Below are 20919 nucleotides of genomic sequence, written 5' to 3'. Positions count from 1 at the left end.
ACAACTCTAGCTGACCTCCCCACCCAGTCTCCACTCCACCACATGCCTTCTCCCTAGTATACTAATGGCACCAAGGTTATCCACAGCATCTCTACATCGACCTTAGCCAACATCATTTAATTTGACACTATATAGGGATTGAACCCTGGATTTACCTGATCAGGTAAATCCAGGGTTCAATCCCTATTGGTTGATGTATAGGGCTACATCAACCAGTGCACTTACTCACTAGCTCATAGGGAAATAATGACAACGAAACTTTAGGTGTTCAGCATCATTACTCCATTGAAAATAGACATCTTCTGGAGTCCACACATGCGCAAAATAACACCAATCTAGAAGCTTTGTGTCATTGATTCTCCAGAGGATATTCTGTTGAGGTCCCCCAACCTGACGCATTTCTACATAAGCTATTGGCCTCGCTGTAAAACTATTATAAAAGTTACACCTTGTAAATTAATAATCACTACTAAACACCTTCACAGGTCCTGGAAAACTGATTTTTAAAATGATGGAATGGCAAATTTCTTCATTTGATAAAAATTCCACTTTTAAAACATGTAACAAGTTATTTTATCAGAATCATTTATTTCACTATTGGAAATGTTAATTTCAAAGTAGGAGGGACTCAGTGCTTTTAATAGGTTTGTTGTCTGTGGGAATACTTCAATATGATTGGCTGCTTCCCCTGTTTGCTAACATCACTGCCTTTGCATGCCTGGAAATCCCCTCAATTTAGTGCCAGATTTAAACTGCCATCGGAAAAGGCGAATTCTGCACCACAGAGATCATTAGAGAGCTGTTTTCTCAAACACTGACTACAAAATCCAGGCCAATTAATCTTTTTTTTTCCCCCTGAAGCAATTGTTTGGGTGTAAAGTAAGCAGCAATTATTTGCTCTTAAAATGATTAGACATTTACAAGTTTAATAAAGTATTCAGCATATAACAGTATCAAAGTTTTGGGGGCTGTGATGTTGTCATCAATATTAAGGCTGCAGTGATTTTTAATTCTCATCACGCTGAAGTTGCGAATGTCATTGGACTCACTCCTGCCATGGGCGCCATCAGCACCTCCTGTCTCCAATGCCCCTCCCCTATTCCCCAGGGAAGGGTTACCCAACATAACAATCCTTGTGGTGCACCACCCCCCCCCATGCCAACTGGGCAGCAAATAAGCTCATTGTTGCTAAACTGGATGATTTCACTGCTAGTCAAACAGCCATTTCCCACCCTTAATATTTTTATAACAAGAAGTCTTCTACGAAAACGAAAATAGTGTTCTGGTGGTTTAGTTCCTGGAATCTCAAAGACATTCCTGGAGGGGTGGCAACCCAGCTCATAACACTCTAGCAGCATGGGGCCCAAGCAGAGATCCAATATCTCTCGTGCAGAGTTCTGTTGTCCTTAGTGCACCTTCTCTGTACCAGTCCTCCATGAGAAATAATTCCTCATTTAATATGTCTTCAACTCCTTTACTCTAGGGTTGGATGTCTGCCTTGCTTATATTCCACTCAGCAGGTTGGCCCCGTCAGTAACACATCAACAATAAAAAAAGGCCTCTCATTCATTCTGCATTTTAAAAGGCAGGATGCAGTATGCTGTTGGGAGCTGCTTGGCAGTAATTTATTTTTAAATTGGAAGTTGTTTCCACATTCCACTAAAAAGATCAAAATGAATCATGTCCTGATTTTTTTTACAAATTCGAGAGCTCTTGACAGCTGGGTGGCTCCACAGCAAATACACAGTTGGAGGGGAGATGGTGGCATGGTCATAATGTCATTGGACTAGTAATCCAGAGGCCCAAGCTAATGCTCCTGGACATGGATTCTGATGGGATTTGAATTCAATAAATCTGGAATATAAAGCTAGTCACAGTAACTGTGACCACAGCACCTATCACTGATTGCTGTAAAACCCATCTGGTTCACTAATGTCCTTTAGGGAAGGAAATCTGCCATCCTTACCCACTCTGGCTCACATGTCACTCCAGACCCACATGTAATGTGATTGACTCTCAACTGCCCTCTGCAATGGCCAAGCCATCCACTCAGTTTAATTAGAGATGGGTGGCAAATGCTGGTCTTGCCAGCAAAATCAAAATACCACGAAAGAATGGAAAAAAGCTGACATCAGTACAGCCTGTCTACACTGTTGTCCTTGCTCACCATTCAAGTGGGCTTCATACATTACTGCTCTCCAAATTAACGGAAGGAAGAGGGAAGAAACCATGCAAGCATTCCAAGAGGATACCGGTGGTCGACTGGAAACTCAGAATCCCTTCCTCCCTCTAATGAAACTGCCCTGCTGTATAAATGCAGAACACAGCTCTGAAAATAAATCCAGCAAAAGAAAAGAATGCTGCTGGGCTTGGACTTGTACTTGGAACAAGACAGAAGGAGCTGATCAGAATAACAGGGCCCATAGTCAAATGTCCCGGACACCGGATCAACATAAACAGTACTTACTTCTCTAGTTCACAGCATCCCATTGTCAAGCAAGACGTAAAACTTGCATTTTAATAACAGGTTGATTTCAATGAAACCAGTTCATGGCTCCTGGATATTGCAATGTGGGTGAATGGCTACAATAACTGCTGACGTGAATAGGGCACTTTTTCTTTGAAATGGTAGGCAAAATGTCCCCAGAAGTCTAGAAATTTGTACAGCAGTGTGAAATCATCACACTTCCTGTGAGGAGGAGGACAGAAGATGAGAAAATAAAAATGTTATTTATTCATATATGTGGCTGAGCAAATTTTGTTTCAAAATAAAAACTAAAAATTCTCCTATGTTTCAGTTTGGCTTAGTTAGTGGTACCATCATAACTGAGGCAGAAAGTTGTGGTTTCAAGCCCTACACTCCAAGTCCTGAGCATATTATCTAGGCATCGCTCCACTGCAGAACTGAATCAGCTGTCCATTAGTTGAGATATAGGTTCAGGAAGTGCTGGGCAGTTGTGACGTTACAGTGCCACATTAACAGCGTTGGCCATTATTAACTGGTAAGATTTACAATTCGCAGAATAAGTTATGCCACACATTCACATCCTCTGCCAACATCTCGACAATTTGCATTGCTCCATTGTTTGCCTCGCCAAAGCTGATAAAAATCCTTTCACGCTGAGGAGCTCCCCATTGAACTTGATAACAATTGAGAAATTGCTGGATTCATGATGTTATCACAAACTAATTTTGCTACAATCATTTAGGGATGATAATTATTGTCTTACTGTTAACGATAGGATTTATGGTCTTGACCTGTTGTTCACTTTTGGGGGTTCATAAAAGCACCAACAAAACTGCGGGCTCTCACTCCAGCAGGTAGTGAATTGCTCCTGGTGCCTTTTCAATCATTTTCTGCCTCAGTGGTATCTTTGTATTACAGGTCAAGTATCCTTTATCTGCAAATCCAAAAACCAAACATATCCAAAAACCTTTTTTTCAACCTTACTGACATTCAGCACGGGAAGCCTAGTTGTTTGTTTGCACTGTTTATCTTGCAATTTGTGGTGAACATGTCAAAAAGAAAATTCAGCTACCTTTGTATTTACTATTCAGTGATACATCTTTACTTTTCTAGCTATTTTATTTACTTTAGGCTATAGCTAGCCTATGTTTAGGCTACTGTAATGTAAGTTTATATGCAGTATCTGGAAACTGAAATGTAACTGGCCCCAAGGTTTCAGAGAAAGGATACTCGACCTGTAGTCTTACCATCCATATGTCTGTTGCTGCCACCAGGTAATGATTTTCAGGACTCAAAAGCCTGTCACTACACTTTGAACAGAGTCACTCATTCAAATGCAAATTAGGTAGATTTTCAGAAAATAACATTTGAAATACTTGATGCAAGCCATGAGACATGAGGTGTGGTTAAGTGTGGGCAATGTTTGAGGGGGAAAAAAGGTGACTTTGAACCTAGAAAACTATTCACTACTGGGGTTTCCCTTGTGTCTAGGTCCGTGTAGATAAGTGATAGAGATTAACACTGCAATTAACCAAAAACTCCATTTAGATTGTACCAAGGGATTTCCAGGGTGGTAGCGAAAGGAATAAGATGGACCTTGGTCTTTGATGGTCTAACAATTCCTATGATCCTATGAAAGCAGCATAATGGGATATCCAGTGTGTTCCACTGTTCCTAAGCATGATGGTCAGGTCTACTGCCGCTAAGCTAGTTTGTTCATTTTACACACCAACCCTGCCATTCATTATCAATTTCAAGGACCAATTAGGGATGGGCAATAAATGCTGGTGTAGTCAGCAACACCCACATCACATGCATGAATAAAACTAAATACAGCAATTTACAAACATAACTGGATTTCAATGTCTTCTACTTTTTCTCTTCTCTCTCAATCCGCTCTATGCGTCTGCTTCAATTGACTCCAATTAATTTTCTTCTTTGTCTTTTGTTCTGTTTCCTTTTGTATTATTTTCTTCCATTGGAGAAGGAGAAAAGCCACTGGACACCTCGTTTGATTTCCCAGATGCAACACTGGCGTCATTGTGCAGTTATCACACACATTCCAGGAATTTGTGGAGGCAATTTCATGCCATCAATGACAAACATAGAAGTCCACTTAATGCTGCTCACCCCAAATGTGCCACCACTAGCTCAAGACCCCATCACCCATTCGTTCATAAAACATCAACAAATAGACCGTGGCAAAGATAATCAGAGGTCCCTTACTGTCCTGACCAACACTCCTCCCTCAACCAACCAGCTACAGATAACTTGGTCATTTGCGTCATCTTTGTGGGTTCCAGCTGTGTATACATGGCTGCCAGTTTTCCTGATATCAAAGTAAATCATTTTATGTAAAGTGCTTGGAAAATTTCCAAGAGATTAGGATAATGTGCTACTCGTTACAAAGAGAATTTGCATTATCTTTTACAGGCTTGAATGAAGAGGTAAGAAAAATAAAAAGCCATGCACACACACATCCCGAAGATTCCAAACAAAATATGTTCTGAGACACAAATTCTTGGCCACCCACCTTAGTCATTATTAGGCAGCAGCAAAAAAAAATCAAGCAAAGTTTGTTTAGTCTTGTCAAAGTTTGTCAAGATACACCACAGTATCTTTACAGTGCAGAAGGAGGCCATTCGACCCATCGAGTTTGCATTGGTTCGCTGAAAGTGAATAGGCCAGAATAATCACCACCAGAAATAATCAAGTATGGTGCTGTAAAATGCTAATGTCAGGATGTCCTCTTGCATCCACCTGGAGAAGCCCAGTGCAAATGGTCCAGTGATGTGGTATAAAATATCAGGCACCACTACATCATTTCTCAGCTTCTATCTGAGCAGCCAGTCCATAATACTTAAAGTTACTCCATTCTATTTAGGGATGACTTGGTGCACTGGAGTTCTGGTCTGATGTCATAAGGCAGAATAGCAGGTGTTTATCAGAATTAGCACTAGAGGAGAGAGAACGGTAACAGAGGAAGGAGAGAGAATAGGGAAGTGGATGCTTCATCTACAAACAAGCATAACTGGAGTGAACAGCGTATGGGAACATCTAGCCCTCATTTCAGCCCATCCAAGATGGTTAACATGCACACATTTAGCATTTCTACAAAACCATTATGGCACATGATTTTATCCAGAGCAGCTTGACATAGGTTAAGTACAAGAGCAGGTGTTCAAACCCTGTTCAAACTTCAATGGGATCACAGCTGATCTGTACCTCAATTCCATTTATCCACCATATCTTCATATCTCTTAATACCAATATCGCACAAAATTTCAATTGATCCAGCATCCAATCTTTTGGGAGAGAGAGTTCCAGATTTCCACTGCCTTTCATATGAAAAAGTGCTTCGTGATTTGATTCCTGAATGACCTATTTCTAATTGTAAGATTACTCCTCCTTATTCTGCATGCCCTTATCAGAAGAAATACTTCTTCTGTATCTACCATATCAAATCTCTTATTCACCTCAATTTGATCACCTCCCAACTGGGAATACCAGCTATAATAGACAAAGCTTATGCAACCTGTCCTCATAATTTAACTCTTTAGCAATAATGTAAGTGCTAAGTCGATGCTGCACATGTTTCAAGGCCAATATAATCTTTCCTGAGGGTCGGTGTCCAAAACTGAATGAGGTATTCCAGTCAGGAATGAATGCTCCATACAATTGAAATATAACTTGCTCACTTTTGAATTTCAACCCCTTTGAAATAAAAGGCCAACATCCAATTAGCCTTGATGATTTTTTTCTACCCTATTTTAGTTTTCAGTGATTCGTCTACATATCCCTTTTGCTTCTCTACAACTACTCAACATTAATAACTTCAACTAGTATTTGAGGTACAGAGTGGGTGACCTCACATTTCCCTACATTGAACTCCAGCTGCCAGTTTGCCTTAGCTTAGTTTGTCTATATCCCTTTAAGTTCCAGCTCCCATTCACACAAGCTACCTCCTAATTTAGTTCACCTGCAAACTTAGATAAACAACTCCAAAGCTTCACTGAAGTCCTTAAATATATAATGGTGAAATGTTGAGGTCCTAGAACAGTTAATAACTCAAGACCTGATGGTCTTCAAATTATGCTGTGCATACTTAGCACAAATATTTAATGCATCACCAAGAAAAATCTCTCAATTATTTTAAACAGAGATGTTAACTTAACTAGATGAGTGCACCTTTTTACAAACAATTTCAAAATGATCCTGCCAAGCATCTGCATACTATTTCTCCACAATTTCAATATCACTAACAAAAAGATGCCATAGCCAGCACCTCAGTCCTTTATAACATATTCTGCTTTTATCATTCAGCAAATTGGCTGGGGAACACAGTGTTCTAAAACACTAAAAAGGGGAAAGGTATTACAGATTTCATACATCTTTGGAATAAGATTTCAGTTAAACTACTATATCCCCCAAAGTGCCAATAATTCCAACAACCACATCACTTTAAAAAAATAATGGCACAATAAACATTGCACATTTTTAAAAAATAAGATTTTTCTGAAATGAGTAACTGGCATCACAGGTTCAAAAGAGACGAGAGAATCATTCCAATTAATAATGTAATACAGTGACATCATCCACATGGAATCATTTTCCGCACTCCACTGAGATCTCACCCTTATGGTATAAACTTTATTAAAAAAGGGTCATTCCCCTCACAAAATGTTGTTTTGTTTTTGGGAAGCTAGAATAACTGTCACTTTATAGTGACATGACATGTTATAGATTGTAAATGAGGCTGAAGCATTTGCTACAATCTTCAGCCAGAAGTGCCAAGTGGATGATCCATCCCTGCCTCCTCCAAAAGGTCCCCAGCATCACAGATGCCAAGTTTTCAGCCAATTTGATTCACTCCACGTGCTATCAAGAAATGGTTGAAGGCACTGGATACTGCAAAGACTATGGGCCCTGACAATATTCTGGCAATAGTACTGAAGACTTGTGTTCCAGAACTTGCTGTGCCCCTAGCCAAGCTATTCCAATACAGTTACAACACTGGCATCTATCCGGCTATGTGGAAAATTGCCCAGGCATGTTCATACACAAAATGCAGGAGAAACCCAACCTGGCCAACTACTGCCCCATCATTCTACTCTCCATCATCAGTAAAGTAATGGAAAGGGTCATCAGCAGTGCTATCAAGCGGCACTGGCTTAGCAATAGCCTCACTGACACCCAGTTTGGGTTCCGCCAGAGCCACTCAGCTCCTGACCTCATTACAGCCTAAGTTCAAACATGGACAAAAGAGCTGAATTCCCGAGGTGAGGGGAGAGTGACTGCCCTTGACATCAAGGCCGCATTTGAACGAGCGTGGAATCAAGGAACCCTATCAAAACTGAAGTCAATGGGAACCGGGGGAAAACTCTCCGCTGGTTGGAGTCATACCTAGCACAAAGGAAGGTGGTTGTGGTTGTTGGATGTCAGTTATCACTGCAAGAATTCCTCAGGATAGTGCCTTCAACCCAACTATTTTCAGCTGCCTCATCAATGATCTTCCTTCCATCATAAAGATCAGAAATGCAGCAAGACCTGGACAATATCCAGGCTTGGGCTGACAAGTGGCAAGTAACATTTGCACCACACAAGTGTCAGGCAATGACCATCTACAACAAGAGAGAATCCAACCATCGCCCTTTGACGTTCAATGGCATTACCATCACTGAATCCCCCACTATCTACATGCTGGGTTTACCAGTGACCAAAAACTAAACTAGTCATATAAATACTGTGGCGACAAAAGCAAGTCAGAGGCTAGGAATCCTGCGATGAGTAACTCACCTCCTGACTCCCCAAAACCTGTCCACCAACTACAAGGCACAAGTCAGGAGTGTGATAGAATACTCCCCACTCGGCTGGATGAGTGCAGCTCACATAACACTTAAAAAAGCTTGACAACATCCAGGACAAAGCAGCCCACTTGATTAGCACCACATCCACAAACAGTCACTCCCTCCACCACCGACGCACAGTAGCAGCAGTGTGTACCATCTACAAGATGTACTGCAGGAATTCACCAAGGCTCCTTCGACAGCACCTTCTAAACCCATGACCACTAGCATCTAGAAGGACAAGGGCAACAGATAGATGGGAACACCACCACCTGCAAGTTCCCCTCCAAGTTACTCACCATCTTGACTTGGAAATATATCGGCCATTCCTTCACTGTCGCTGGGTCAAATCATGGAACTCCCTCCTTGACAGCACTGTGGGTGTATCTACACCACACAGACTGCAGCAGTTCAAGGAGGCAATCACCACCACCTTTTCAAGGGCAGTTAAGGATGGGCAATAAATGCTGGCCTAGCCAGCGAAGACAATATCCCATGAATGAATATTTTTTTCTTTTTAACTCAATTTTTGAACCAAATGGAAAAAAAATGCAACATGCTTTCCACCTCCCCCCACCCGCCATGATAACTGTGCCCCTTAAAATCTATTTGTGCATTTTTACATGCAGTTTACTAACTACTTGCATACTAATCACCATCTTTATACTAGTTTTATTACAAATCTACAGCAAACAGTTTAGGTAAGACTACCAGGAGCATTATTTTATACAACTGAAAGGACATTGATGTCTGCTATAGATATCCTCAGGCAATAATCCATTAAAAGCAGCAATTAATTGGAGTTGAAGTAGAATTTATCAAAATATCAAGTGCATCACTCGGAGGAATAAGATGTTGCAGCACTTTCCAACACTTTTGTTGTGTCCACCTGTCCTGGGTACAAAATCAATCCAGCTCTATGAGAAGATAGATCCATTATAAGCCATGGGGAAGGAAGACAAACAAAACACTTTTGAAAGTCTCAACCCAATTTGTCAATTACACAGTTTGTGAACATTATGAATGACATATTTGAGAAAGAGTCATCACCCATTTGTAGCCAGAATTGGTCTATTGAGATTGGGGTTAAAATATGATGTTGAGGTAATGCAAGATACATGCAATATTTAACCTGCACTTATTTGACTTGCAATAAACACACGTCAGTTTTAACTTTTCATATCTAAATGACAGTAAATTTGGATACTTCATTTGGAAATCATTCTTTTTTCAAAGCAGTCAACCCTCAACATTGGAAAATTGAAAACATCCACCTTCTGTGCAAAGAGGTTCCTCTCAGTATAATACTCAAATGGCGAGAACTCAAAAACATTCAAGCTTGGCTTTCACCATTTCAGTTTAACAAATGTGTTATGATCCCTCTACATCAAACATGCTATTATGTTTATAACTCTGTTCTTCTAACCAATTGTTTATTTCTGTCCTTTAATGGTGTATCATAACCCGTTAAAACTATCTCCCAACCGCATTACAGGAAAACAAAGGAAGATTCCAAACCCAGTGTGGTGGTGGTGGCTGGGGAACAAAGAAATGGAACATAGAACCCATTCACCATTTTATAAGGGCCCGTGTCAGCTGTGATTTAGTTGGTAACACTCTGCCTCTGAAACAGCAGATTCTGGGTTCAAGTCCCACTCCAGAATCCTAGCGTAAAAATCAAAACTACCTTCCCAGTGTAGGGCTCAGAGGTTACTCCATTGTCAAAGGTGTCTTCTTTCAGTTGAGACATGAAACCAAAGCTGCCCTCGCAGGTGAGCCTAAAGATCCCCTGGCACTATTTCAAAGAGCAGGGGAATTATCCCTGGCATCCTGGCCAATATTTATACCTCAATCAACAGTACAAAAAACAGAATCTGTGGGAGCTAGCTATACACAAATTGGCTGCTGTATTTCCGACATTTTACAACAATGACTACGCTTCAAAATCACTTCATTGGCTGTAAAGAGCTTTTGAGATACATAATGCCTTTCATGACCACCATATAATGCAAGTCTTTATTTTTCAAAGCAAGTTAAATGCGCTGTGTAAAATAGCAGTTGGTGAAGAATACCTGAAAAGTCCCACGTACTCAGGGTGTTGACTACAACTTAGAACAAAGCCGTAGTCATTGGGAGCAGCTTACAAGACTCCTCCTTCACATTTCAAGTCATACTTCAGTTGCAGGGTAACATAGTGTAGCAGTTATGACAATAAAAATCCAACTGGTTCATTATGTCCTGCTACCCCTACATATAACTCCGTGCCCACAACATGTGGCTGATTCTTAATGCCCCTTGAAGTTGTAAAAAAATAAACCAAGAAACATTCACACAACAACTGAACAAGAACAATAAATGCAGTCTTGCTATCTTCAGCCAGAAGACGAGTCAGAAAAATGCAAATAGTAGCAAACTACTGTCAGAAGAAAACCTTGTGCACATCCAAAATTGGACAACTGTTGTGAAAAGCTGGAGGACATTTTTTAGATTAAAAATGAGTTTAGATAACATCCTGAGCGAACAATTTTGCGTATGCTCACTTTGAGCCAATGCCACTGAGAATGTCAGCAGGTGATAAACTGAACAATGGAGAGACAGGATTTACACAGCAGTAAGGCAATTAAGAGTTTCAGATTATACCAAAATCAGGATGGTGCATTCAAATGCTCCTTACAGGTCATCTGGACCCCCAGATTATGCTAAGATTTTTAATTCCCTCACATTCATTTTTGGAGATGCCCACATACCATGTCGTTGCTGCAGTTGTGAAAGATCAATATTTTACACAAACTAATTAAGATTACTGGACCAGATTCTACAACCAGTGGTTTTTCACAACAGCTCACATGACTTCAGATTCCCCATCTGGATATCTGCTCATACAGGTCAGAGTGACTCACTTGAACACTGCGGAAGAAACTAAATTGATCTTCTTGCCAGTTAAAAATATCCAGTGTTCAGACTGGTACTTTGGGAATCAAGCATCCAAAAAACATCAGTCAACATCCTTCAGGTGACAAAGCAAAGGGGAAAGCAGACATTTAGAGAAAGATGGAAAAAGATTAATAAAAAATTCAAAAAGCCAGTTTTTTTTCACCCAAATCACATGTAACCTTTCTATAGCATGTGTTTGCATCTCTCCTTAAAAGTAAGACCATAACACTACTGAGCAATAATCTGAGATTCACCTCGACCTCTCCTAAACATTAATGCAAACAAATTGTGCATTCAAAGACAAATCATTTCATGTATCACTTTGTTAATCAGCTGTGGTAAAACACAACAGGCATGTTTGTCAATGCTAGAACAATGAGTCACCCACAGGTTTTAGACAGAAGTATTTAACTGTCAATAAAATCATAGTTTCAGGGGTTGATTTTTTTTGTAAAAACAGCCTCAGAAGTGATATAAACCATATCATGATCAGTCCTAATGTAGTTCTCAAGTATTCCAGATGTCTTTCTTCTTCAAATCTTGTTAACCTAAATAGTTACACAAATATGCACAAAAAGAGACAACTGAGTTGTTATGGTCCTGCTACCCTGATATGTTCTATCATAATTAAACCTTTCCAACACATCATGCCAACTGCTGCTTCAGTAAAACTGAGGTTATTTCAATCACGTTAGGGCACTTCAATCCATACACACATGGAATCACAGCACTCACCAGATTTCCCTTCCATTTAAATCAGTGAGACTTTTCCTGTGATCAGATTGCTATTTATTCATCCATTGCACTATTAACTACAAGAAAATTGGAGCTTTCTACAAAAAAAAAAGCTGACCTATTTTACAATTCGAACAGCACGTCATTTCACCCAATCAACGCAGGAAACTATTCCTGTCCTGACACAGACACAGCTTTTGATCGTGATTACTAGAACTTTGTGCGATATAAATTGAAGGTGAGAATCTTCCAGATGCAACATAAATCTCTGGATGATAATCTACATAGCCGACAACGCATGCATATGTAGCGCCAAAAATGAAAGACGACCAAGGAATTTACAATGGAAAATTAATAAAGATAAGATTTGCGAATGGAAAGTTCAAGCTGCTTTGCTTTCAAACTACTCATCTAGGTTTTGGAACATTTTAAATGGGTATAAAGCTTAACTAATCGCTTTGGTCTTTCCTCATTTTCCTGACTAAATACAGGCACATATAGAAACAGTAATCCTAGCGCAGGTACATGGAAATGAATTTAAAGATTATAACATTTTAAGCATATCAGTTAAAACTGTAGCTACATGCCTACATAGTACAAAGCTTTTTTTCTAAATTTACCAAGCAAATCAAATTAAACACAAATAAAAGTGGGAACTTTTACAAAGAATCAAAATGTCAATTTAAATTAAATAACTTGGAATTGAGAGATGTAAACTGTACATGGCTGTGTATAATTTGTTTATATGAAGCTACACACTTACAAAATGGTAATCCCTGTCATGGTTTTTAAGCATGCTATAGGCAGCATTCTTGGATTCAGAAGGCTAATGCATAAGATTTATGCACAATTTTCCTTACAGTTAAGATGGAATTACTGAAAGAAATGCAGCCTGACTCTCACAACTCAAAGATAACTATAGGACTTCAGTAACTAAATCACCACTAAGACAAATTCTTATTATTTCTCCTCCGGCTTTGCTCTCCCATATGGAGCTTTTCCTGACCCTGGTCCAAAATTCCTCTTCAGTGATTCTTTCACTAAGTTCAAAAGCAAACCTCAAAAAAAAAAGGACATAGCATTATGTGGTAATTGCAATTAAAAGAGTTAGAAGAAGGTGGTAGTGGGCAGGGTGGGGGGAAATATTGGTGGGAGCATGTGGCAGCAATAATTTAACCCCATCCCTTTGAGGGTTTTTTGAAGGAGGATGAAATGAGTGTTATGCGTCATTGACAGGAGACAATTGTCTGCATATCCCAGTCATGGTTACTGACCTGTTTCCAAGTCCAGAATGATAATTAAACCTCTCTTTACTAAGTAACCTTTAACATTACACAAACTTATACTAACACCAATTCTAGGTAGGAGAACATAATTGGCCACATTGGCCATAATAAAAACAGAACGTTCTGGAAATGCTCAGTAGCTCAATGACCTGAAACATTAACCCTCGTTTCTTTCCACAGATGCTGCCTGACCTGAGTATTTCCAGCGTTTTGTTTTTATTTCAAATTTCCAGCAACTGCAAAATATTTCGCTATATATCACCCATGATGGGCTAATGCTTTAAAAATAATTTTTAAAACCTTTATGCGCTACTTATTCGTTGCATGCATGCATTCTTGATTCCTCTCAGACATCTTATGAAACACCACGCTTGCTGTGTACATACTTAAAAAACCATTTATTGACAAATTATGTTTTGGCACATCAAACCAGGAAGCACAATTCATTCAGATCTGGCGCAATGTAGCCCATGAAACCGCAAGTGTCAACTCCTTTAAATGAATACTACAAGTTCAATGCGTACTATGAGAAAAAAGTTGATGATTTGAAGGCACAAGTAGGTAAATGGGTCTGGTTTAATTGCCATGAGACATGTTTACAGGGTGACCAGGACTTGGAACGGAATATTCAGGCATATTCGTCATGTTGGAAGGGAGGAGAGAGGAAAAGGAGGTGGGGTAGCACTGTTAAATAAGGGACCAAATCAGTACATTAGTAAGAGAGGATCTTAAGTCAAAGAATCAAGATGTAGAATCAGTTTGGGTGGAGCTAAAAAACAGCAAGGGGCAGCAAACATTGATGGGAGCTGTTTATAGGCCAAACAGTAGTGGTAATGATGGACACGGGATAAATCAGGAAATTATAGCAGCATTAACACAGGTAATACAGTAATAATGGGCACCTTCGATTTACATATAGACTGGCTAAACCTAATTAGCACTAATGCTGTGGAGGATGAGTTCCTGGAGTGTGTATGAGATGGGTTTCTGGAGCAGTGCGCTGAAGAACCAACTAGGGATCAGTCTATTTTGCATTCAGTATTATCTAATGAGAAAGAGCTCACTAACAACCTTGCTTTAAAGGAGCCATTCGGAAATAGTGACCATAAGACAACTGAGTTTTACATTAAGTTTGAAAGTGATTTAGTTCACTCTAGGGTGCTAAATTATGAAGGTATATGAGGGGTAAGCTAGCTATTTAACAGACAGGCAATGGCTAACATTTAAAATTCTATTGCATAGTCTACTATAAATATACAATCCTTTAAGACACAAAAACTCAACAGGAAAGATGAATCAATCGTGGTTAACTAAAGATAAAAATTGCATTAGATCAGAAGGAAGTGGCTCAGGAGGTTGCCAACTAGAATGCTAAGCCTGTGGGGATTGGAAGCAATTTAGAATCCAGCAAAGGGTGACCAAGAAACTGATAAAGGGAAAAGAGAACATGAATGCAAGCTAGCAAGAAACAAAGGCAGAATGTAAAAGTTTCTTTAGGCAAGAGATTGCAGAGCTCAGATTCAGAGGGATCTGGGTGTCCTAGTGCATGAATCACAAAAGGTTAATGTGCAGGTACAGCAGATAATTAGGAAAACCAATAGAATGTTATCATTTATTGTGAGGGGAATGGATTACAAAAGTTGGGAGGTTATGCTTCAGTGTACAAGGCATTAACGAGGCCATATCTGGAATACTGTGTACAGTATTGGTCTCCTTATTTAAAGAAAGATATAAATGTGCTGGAAGCAGTTCAGAGAAGGTTTACTAGCCTAATACCATGAACGGATGGGTTGTCTTATGAGGAAAGGCTGGACTGGTTGGGCTTGTATCCACTGGAATTTAAAAGATTAAGAAGTGAGTTAATTGAAACCTTTAAGATCCTGAGGGGTCTTGACAGGGTGGATGTGGAAAGGATGTTTCCTCTTGTAGGAAAATCCAGAACTTGGGGCCACTGTTTAAGACAAAGATGAGAATATTTCTCTGGGGGTTGCGAGTCTTTGGAACTCTCTTCATCAAAAGATAGTGGAAGCAGAATCTTTGAATATTTTTAAGGCAGTGCATGATAGATTCTAGATTAACAAGGGGGGTAAAAGGTTATTGGGGGTAGGCAGGAATGTGGGGCTGAGGTTACATTCAGATCAGCCATGATCTTATTGAATGACGGAGAAGGCTCGAGGGGCCGAGTGGCCTACTCCTGCTCCTGCTCCCAATTCATATGTTCGCATGTAGGTATGTGAAAAGGAAAAGATTAGCAAGGACGAATGTGGATCTGTTACAGGTGGAGACAGGAGAATTTATAATAGAGAATAGGGAAATGGCAAATAAATTAAACAATTACTTTGTATCTGTCTTCAGAGAAATATACAGAAAACCTCCCAGAAATACTAGGCAACCAAGGGACTTGAGAAAATGAGGAACTGAAAAAAATTAGTATTAATTAAGAAGTAGCACTCAAAATTAATTGGATTGACAATTGATATCTGGACCTGGACCAGATGAGCTACATCCCAGTGTATTGAAGGAGGTGGCTATAGAGATCATGGAGGCATTGGTGGCTCTCTTTCCAGAATATACAGAATTTTGAAGATTCCGGCAGACTGCAAAGTAGCAAACGTAACCCCGCTATTTAAGAAGGGAGGAAGAGGGAAAACAGAATTACAGACCTATTAGTTTGACATCAGTTGTCGGGAAAGTGTTATAGTCTATTATTAAGGGTGTGATTATTGGACATTTAGAAATTAATGGTAGAATTGGGCAGAGTCAATATGGATTTATGAAAGGGAAACCACGTTTGACAAACCTGTTGGAGTTTTTGAGGGTATCACTTGTAGCATAGATAAAGGAGAACCAGTGGATGTGGTGTATTTGGATTTTCAGAAGGTTTTTGATAAAGTCCCACACAGGTTAGTGATCAAAATTAGAGCACATGAGATTGGGAGTAATACACTGCTATGGATTGAGAATTGGTTATTCCTACATTGTTTTCGGTCTGTTAACTGGTTTATTCTCAAGTTGGAAGGCTGTGGGGTACCACGAGGATCAGTGCATGGACCACAGCTGTTCACATTCTATATAAATTATTTGGGCATGGAAACCAAATGTAATATTTCAAAATTTGATGACACAAAACTAGGTGGGAATGTGAAGAGGATGCAAGGGGATTTGGACAGGCTAAGTGAATGGGCAAGAACATCACAGTTGGAATGTAACATGAATAAGTGTGAAGTTATCCACTTTGGTAGAAAAAAAATAGAAAAACAGAATATTTCTTAAATGGTGAGAGGTTTGGAAGTGTTGATGTCCAAAGAGACCTGGGTGGCCTTGTTCAGGCGTCACGAAAAGCTCGCAAGCAGATGCAGCCAGCAATTAGGAAGGCAAATGGTATGCTGGCCATCATCACAAGGGATTTCAAGCACAGGGGTAAAGATGTCTTGCTGCAATTGTGTAGAGCCCTGGTGAGACCATATCTGGAATATTGTGTACAGTTTTGGTCCCCTTATCTAAGGAAGGACATACTTTCCAGAGAGTGAACGCAACAGAGGCTCGCCAGACTAATCCCTGGAATGGAAGGATTGTCTTATGAGGAGAGATTGAGGAAACTGGGCCTGTATTCTCTAGAGTTTCAAAGAAAGAGAGGTGACCTCACTGAAACTTACAAAGTTCTTACAGGGCATGACAGGGTAGATGTGGATAGGATGTTTCCCTAGCTGGTGAGTCTAGAACCAGGGAACACATTCTCGGAATAAGGGGCAGGCTATTTAAGACTGAAATGAGGAGGAATTTCTTCACTCAAAGGGTGGAAAATCTTTGGAATTCTCTACTCCAGTGGGCTGTGGAAGCTCAATCACTGAGGATGTTCAAGTCAAAAAAAAAGATAGATTTCTGGATAGTAATGACATCAAGAGATGTGGCAGGGAAATGGTATAGGGGTAGATGATCAGCCATGATCTGTTTGAATGGTGGTGCAGGCTCAAAGGGCCAAATTGCCTACTCTCGCTCCTATTTCCTATGTTCCTATTACACGGTTGTATGAGAAAATGTCAATGCACTGATCCATGCTGTACCTTGATCTCCTCTCATGTCACTAAAAGAAATATAATCAAATGGAGGAAGAGGTATTATCCATACAGAGTTACTTCTTTAATAGAAATAGATTAAATTGAAGGAATAAATACACAATCAGCAAAAAAACTACTTACAATATAGAAAGCATTCAACACTCTATAGAAAATAGTTATTAGCATCGCTTCAATGCCACTTTAAGATCAAAAGCATTAAGGAATTAAGACTGCATCACTCTGATTGGAAGGTCAAGGGCGAGCACCAACTATAAACAAAAATTATGTGTTGAGTCATTTCCTATAGCTACAATTATTTAAACTTGCCTCTCTTGTTCCTTCCAAGATCAAAATGTCACCATGCTGCACCTTCCTATCCCCCTCTTATATTAAAATCCAGAATCATTGCAATAACTCACTCTTTACCGGAACCTCAAACTGCCAAACTCGTCTCCCTCAGTTTGATTGATATGACTGAATCACTGTTCGATTTACTTCACCTTCTGCAATACTGACTTCTCCCAGTTCAAAGGGCACCAAAGGTCTTTGGCCTGAAATGTTAACTCATTTCTGCTCTCCAGATGCTGCCTGACCTCCTGAGCATTTCCAGCATTTTCTGTTATTTTGATTTTATTCTTTTCAGCCTGGGTGGCATCCCGTGCCATGGGCTTTATCCTTTCACCTTGTCAGTCAAAAACACAGTAACTTCTAATCAGCATGCCATGGAAAACCAAAGCACAATTTTCACGCCCAACTCCAGCTGCGGTTTCTGCCAAATCTGTCAGAATTTTTTGAAACAAGGTTGATTTATTTTTCAAGGTAACAGGAAGAGGCACAGGATTTTTTCACCAGACCCTGGTTGAAAACACGACAGCCTTTAAAATGCAAGTTACCAAGTTTTGGAACATGTAAGCATGCCAATCATTCCCATTGGAGACAGTCAGGAGAACGTGATCAACAATGCATATAAGCTTATCCAACAGACTCTTTACAGGCTGGATGTTTGGTGAGCGCAACCATATCTAAAGACAATTAGCTTAAAATAACATCTGGTCCACAAAAATCAGTCGAATAATCCTAATAGTACTACTGCATCCCACAAAATAACAGAGGTGCTACTAGTGCTCAAGTTCCCTATTAGCAAAGTGTGCCTCTCAGGACAAGCTCTGTCCCATGGGTCCCTCATGGTTCTATGCCAGCAATCCTGGGGATATAAAGTTAATCTGAGAACCATCCCAAATTGCATGGAGACATTATGCAAGAATATCTGGCATACCAAACCTGGCTAGATGCAGAGCTCAATTCTCCTCAAGAATAGTCAAAACAATACACAGTTGTGACAGCACTTTTCCATCGGAAATTTGGCCAAAGCTATGCTGTTTCACTGCATGAAGTTAGCATTAGCAATTGGTCAAATCTGTGTAAAAGAGTCAACTTTATATATGTTAACAAAGAGGGCCCTAGGTATTGGAATTTTTAAAAAAAAATCTTCTGCACAATAATAGAAAACAAACATCGGTGTGTGATAACTATTAGGCGAATATTTCTTCAATTACCCACAAAAAGTAAAGTGAAAATTATTCTAAAAACGCCAATATCCTACGGGAAATAAACTAGGGATGTCAATACTGGCACCTGTGGAATGTGCCACCACCCCCCGCCCCAACCAAGGAGGGGTAATCCAAGACTTTTCACCATTCCCCGTCACCCCCTACATTTCTGCACACCACTACAGCCAGAGCACCAAACATAACACGTTACTGTAATGACAAACTTATAACACTTCTGAAACTGGGGAAGCCTCGAAAGAAAGCTCATCGCTCATCTGTCGGTCTGCATTGTAGTTGAACATCAGCGGGTCACTGAACCCTTCCCCAACGATTTAAATACGCGGGAGAGCCAGGGACGGCAGATGGGCAACTTCACTTGCTCAAACCCAGCCAATACATCCCGATGTGACGGAGCGGATCCGTATTGTCCACATACCATTCATCCTCTCTCACGTATCTAGGGAGGGAGCTCGTTTCCGAGAGGGGTTTCAGTGTGACAAGCCAATACAAATAAATAAAAGCAAATCACTTTCCAAGCAGGAAATACACCTGCTGTGCAACTTCTGAGCGTCTATTTCATCGTCTCCATTTCGACAGAAGGGGGACTATGTCTTCCCAATTTGGGGGAGCCTATTAGGCCCAACTGGAACAGTGATAATCTCTCCACCTTTCACTTCCCTTAGCTACTTCAAGATGAGCACATTAAACAAGCCTGGCTTCGGTACAATGCTACTGTTAGAAAGCTGCAGTGACGGGCAGATGCAAACCAGTACGTTATGACCCTCGTGTAATTCAGAATCTTTCTCTCTAGCCCCAATCATGAGGGAGTTACTTTAGATTTCGATATCGAGCGGATGTTTTGGTCTGCCGCTGGAACTTACCTTCAGGGCAAATTTCTCCCCCGTTTTCTTGTTAAAACATTCCAAAACTTTGCCATTGATGCCCAATCCCAAAACCTGCGCCGTGACCTTGTAGTCGTCGGTGATGGCGTTTTTCTTAGTCTGAGCGCCGGTTCTCTGGAGCTGGAACTGAGGCGGGGGAGGAGGGTAAAGGGGAGCCGGCGGCGGCTCCTGGATCTGGTTGCCTTGCTGCGGATCCCTGGCTGTCGCAACGTTCGACAACATTGTTACATCGGAACTCGATACTTTGTAAAACCAAAGCAACCAGGCTTCTCAAACAAAGTTGCAGACTTGGCACCAGGGAGGAGAAAAGTGATTGATCCAATCCCACAAAGCGCCCAAGCCACTGGACCCCTTGTCAGCAGTAATCGTTTCTTCTTAATTTAAAAAAAAAATCCCCTTTTCTTGTTAAACCCTTGATAAAGATCCCACTTGGTCAGTTTCACAGCACTTCTCTTCCAGTTGAGTTTCAGTGGAAACAGACGTACTGACGTCAAAGCCTCACTACCAGACGGGAGCCATGACGGTCTTTTCTTAAAGGAGGTCGGTGCGATAAACACTTAAAGGCAATGTCTGTTTAACCTTCCCCGAAGGACTATGGCGGAATTTCTGTCGCAAAAAAATGGAGCCATTTTTGGTTGTGCCTTAAAAAAAATGGTGGGTTAAGACGTGCACATGAAGTAAAAGGACCCAAAAAGAGTGTTTGGAGTGACAACAAAGAACAGATTTTTCAGTCATAGAGTTATACAGCACAGAAACAGGCCCTTCGACCCATTGTATCCATGCCAGCCATCAAGCACCTATCCATTCTAACCCCATTTTCCAGCACTTGGTCTGTATCCCTGTATGCTATGGTGTTTCAAGTGCTCATTTAAATAAACCTAAGTTAGCCACATCCCCGATACTCCACTGCAACAAGGAGCAACCCAGCACCGTTACATAATCTGTGGCTAGTACTGTCTCAAGGCTCTCGGTCACTGATTTATTTCCTCATTATTGTGACTGAATCTCATCACTTGGTTAACCAATGGGGAGAAGTGTTTTAAATGGCCATCAATGATAAATCACCTGGAAGGTATGATCTCACCCAGGAGCAATCCACTGCTCGGCATTCCAATGCAGTTGATGCCAGAAGTAAACTACA

General features: G+C 40.4%; 1 protein-coding gene across 1 annotated transcript in view; it reads right to left on the bottom strand.

The window, feature by feature from the left end:
• The window catches only part of LOC121282255 (MAP kinase-activated protein kinase 2), a 217447-nt gene extending 197172 nt beyond the window's left edge, over positions 1-20275 (bottom strand). Inside the window, exon 1 of the mRNA XM_041195874.1 lies at positions 19758-20275. Within this exon, the coding sequence (XP_041051808.1) occupies positions 19758-20000 (243 nt within the window). The 5' untranslated portion in view covers positions 20001-20275. The remainder of the gene's footprint in view (positions 1-19757) is intronic.
• Between the last annotated feature and the right edge of the window lie 644 nt (positions 20276-20919).

The sequence above is a fragment of the Carcharodon carcharias genome, chromosome 9 (assembly GCF_017639515.1).
Source record: "Carcharodon carcharias isolate sCarCar2 chromosome 9, sCarCar2.pri, whole genome shotgun sequence".
In the NCBI taxonomy this organism is placed as follows: Eukaryota; Metazoa; Chordata; class Chondrichthyes; order Lamniformes; family Lamnidae; genus Carcharodon; species Carcharodon carcharias.
Note: the sequence above shows the minus strand (reverse complement) of the source record. Positions and strands in the feature narration are given on the sequence as shown.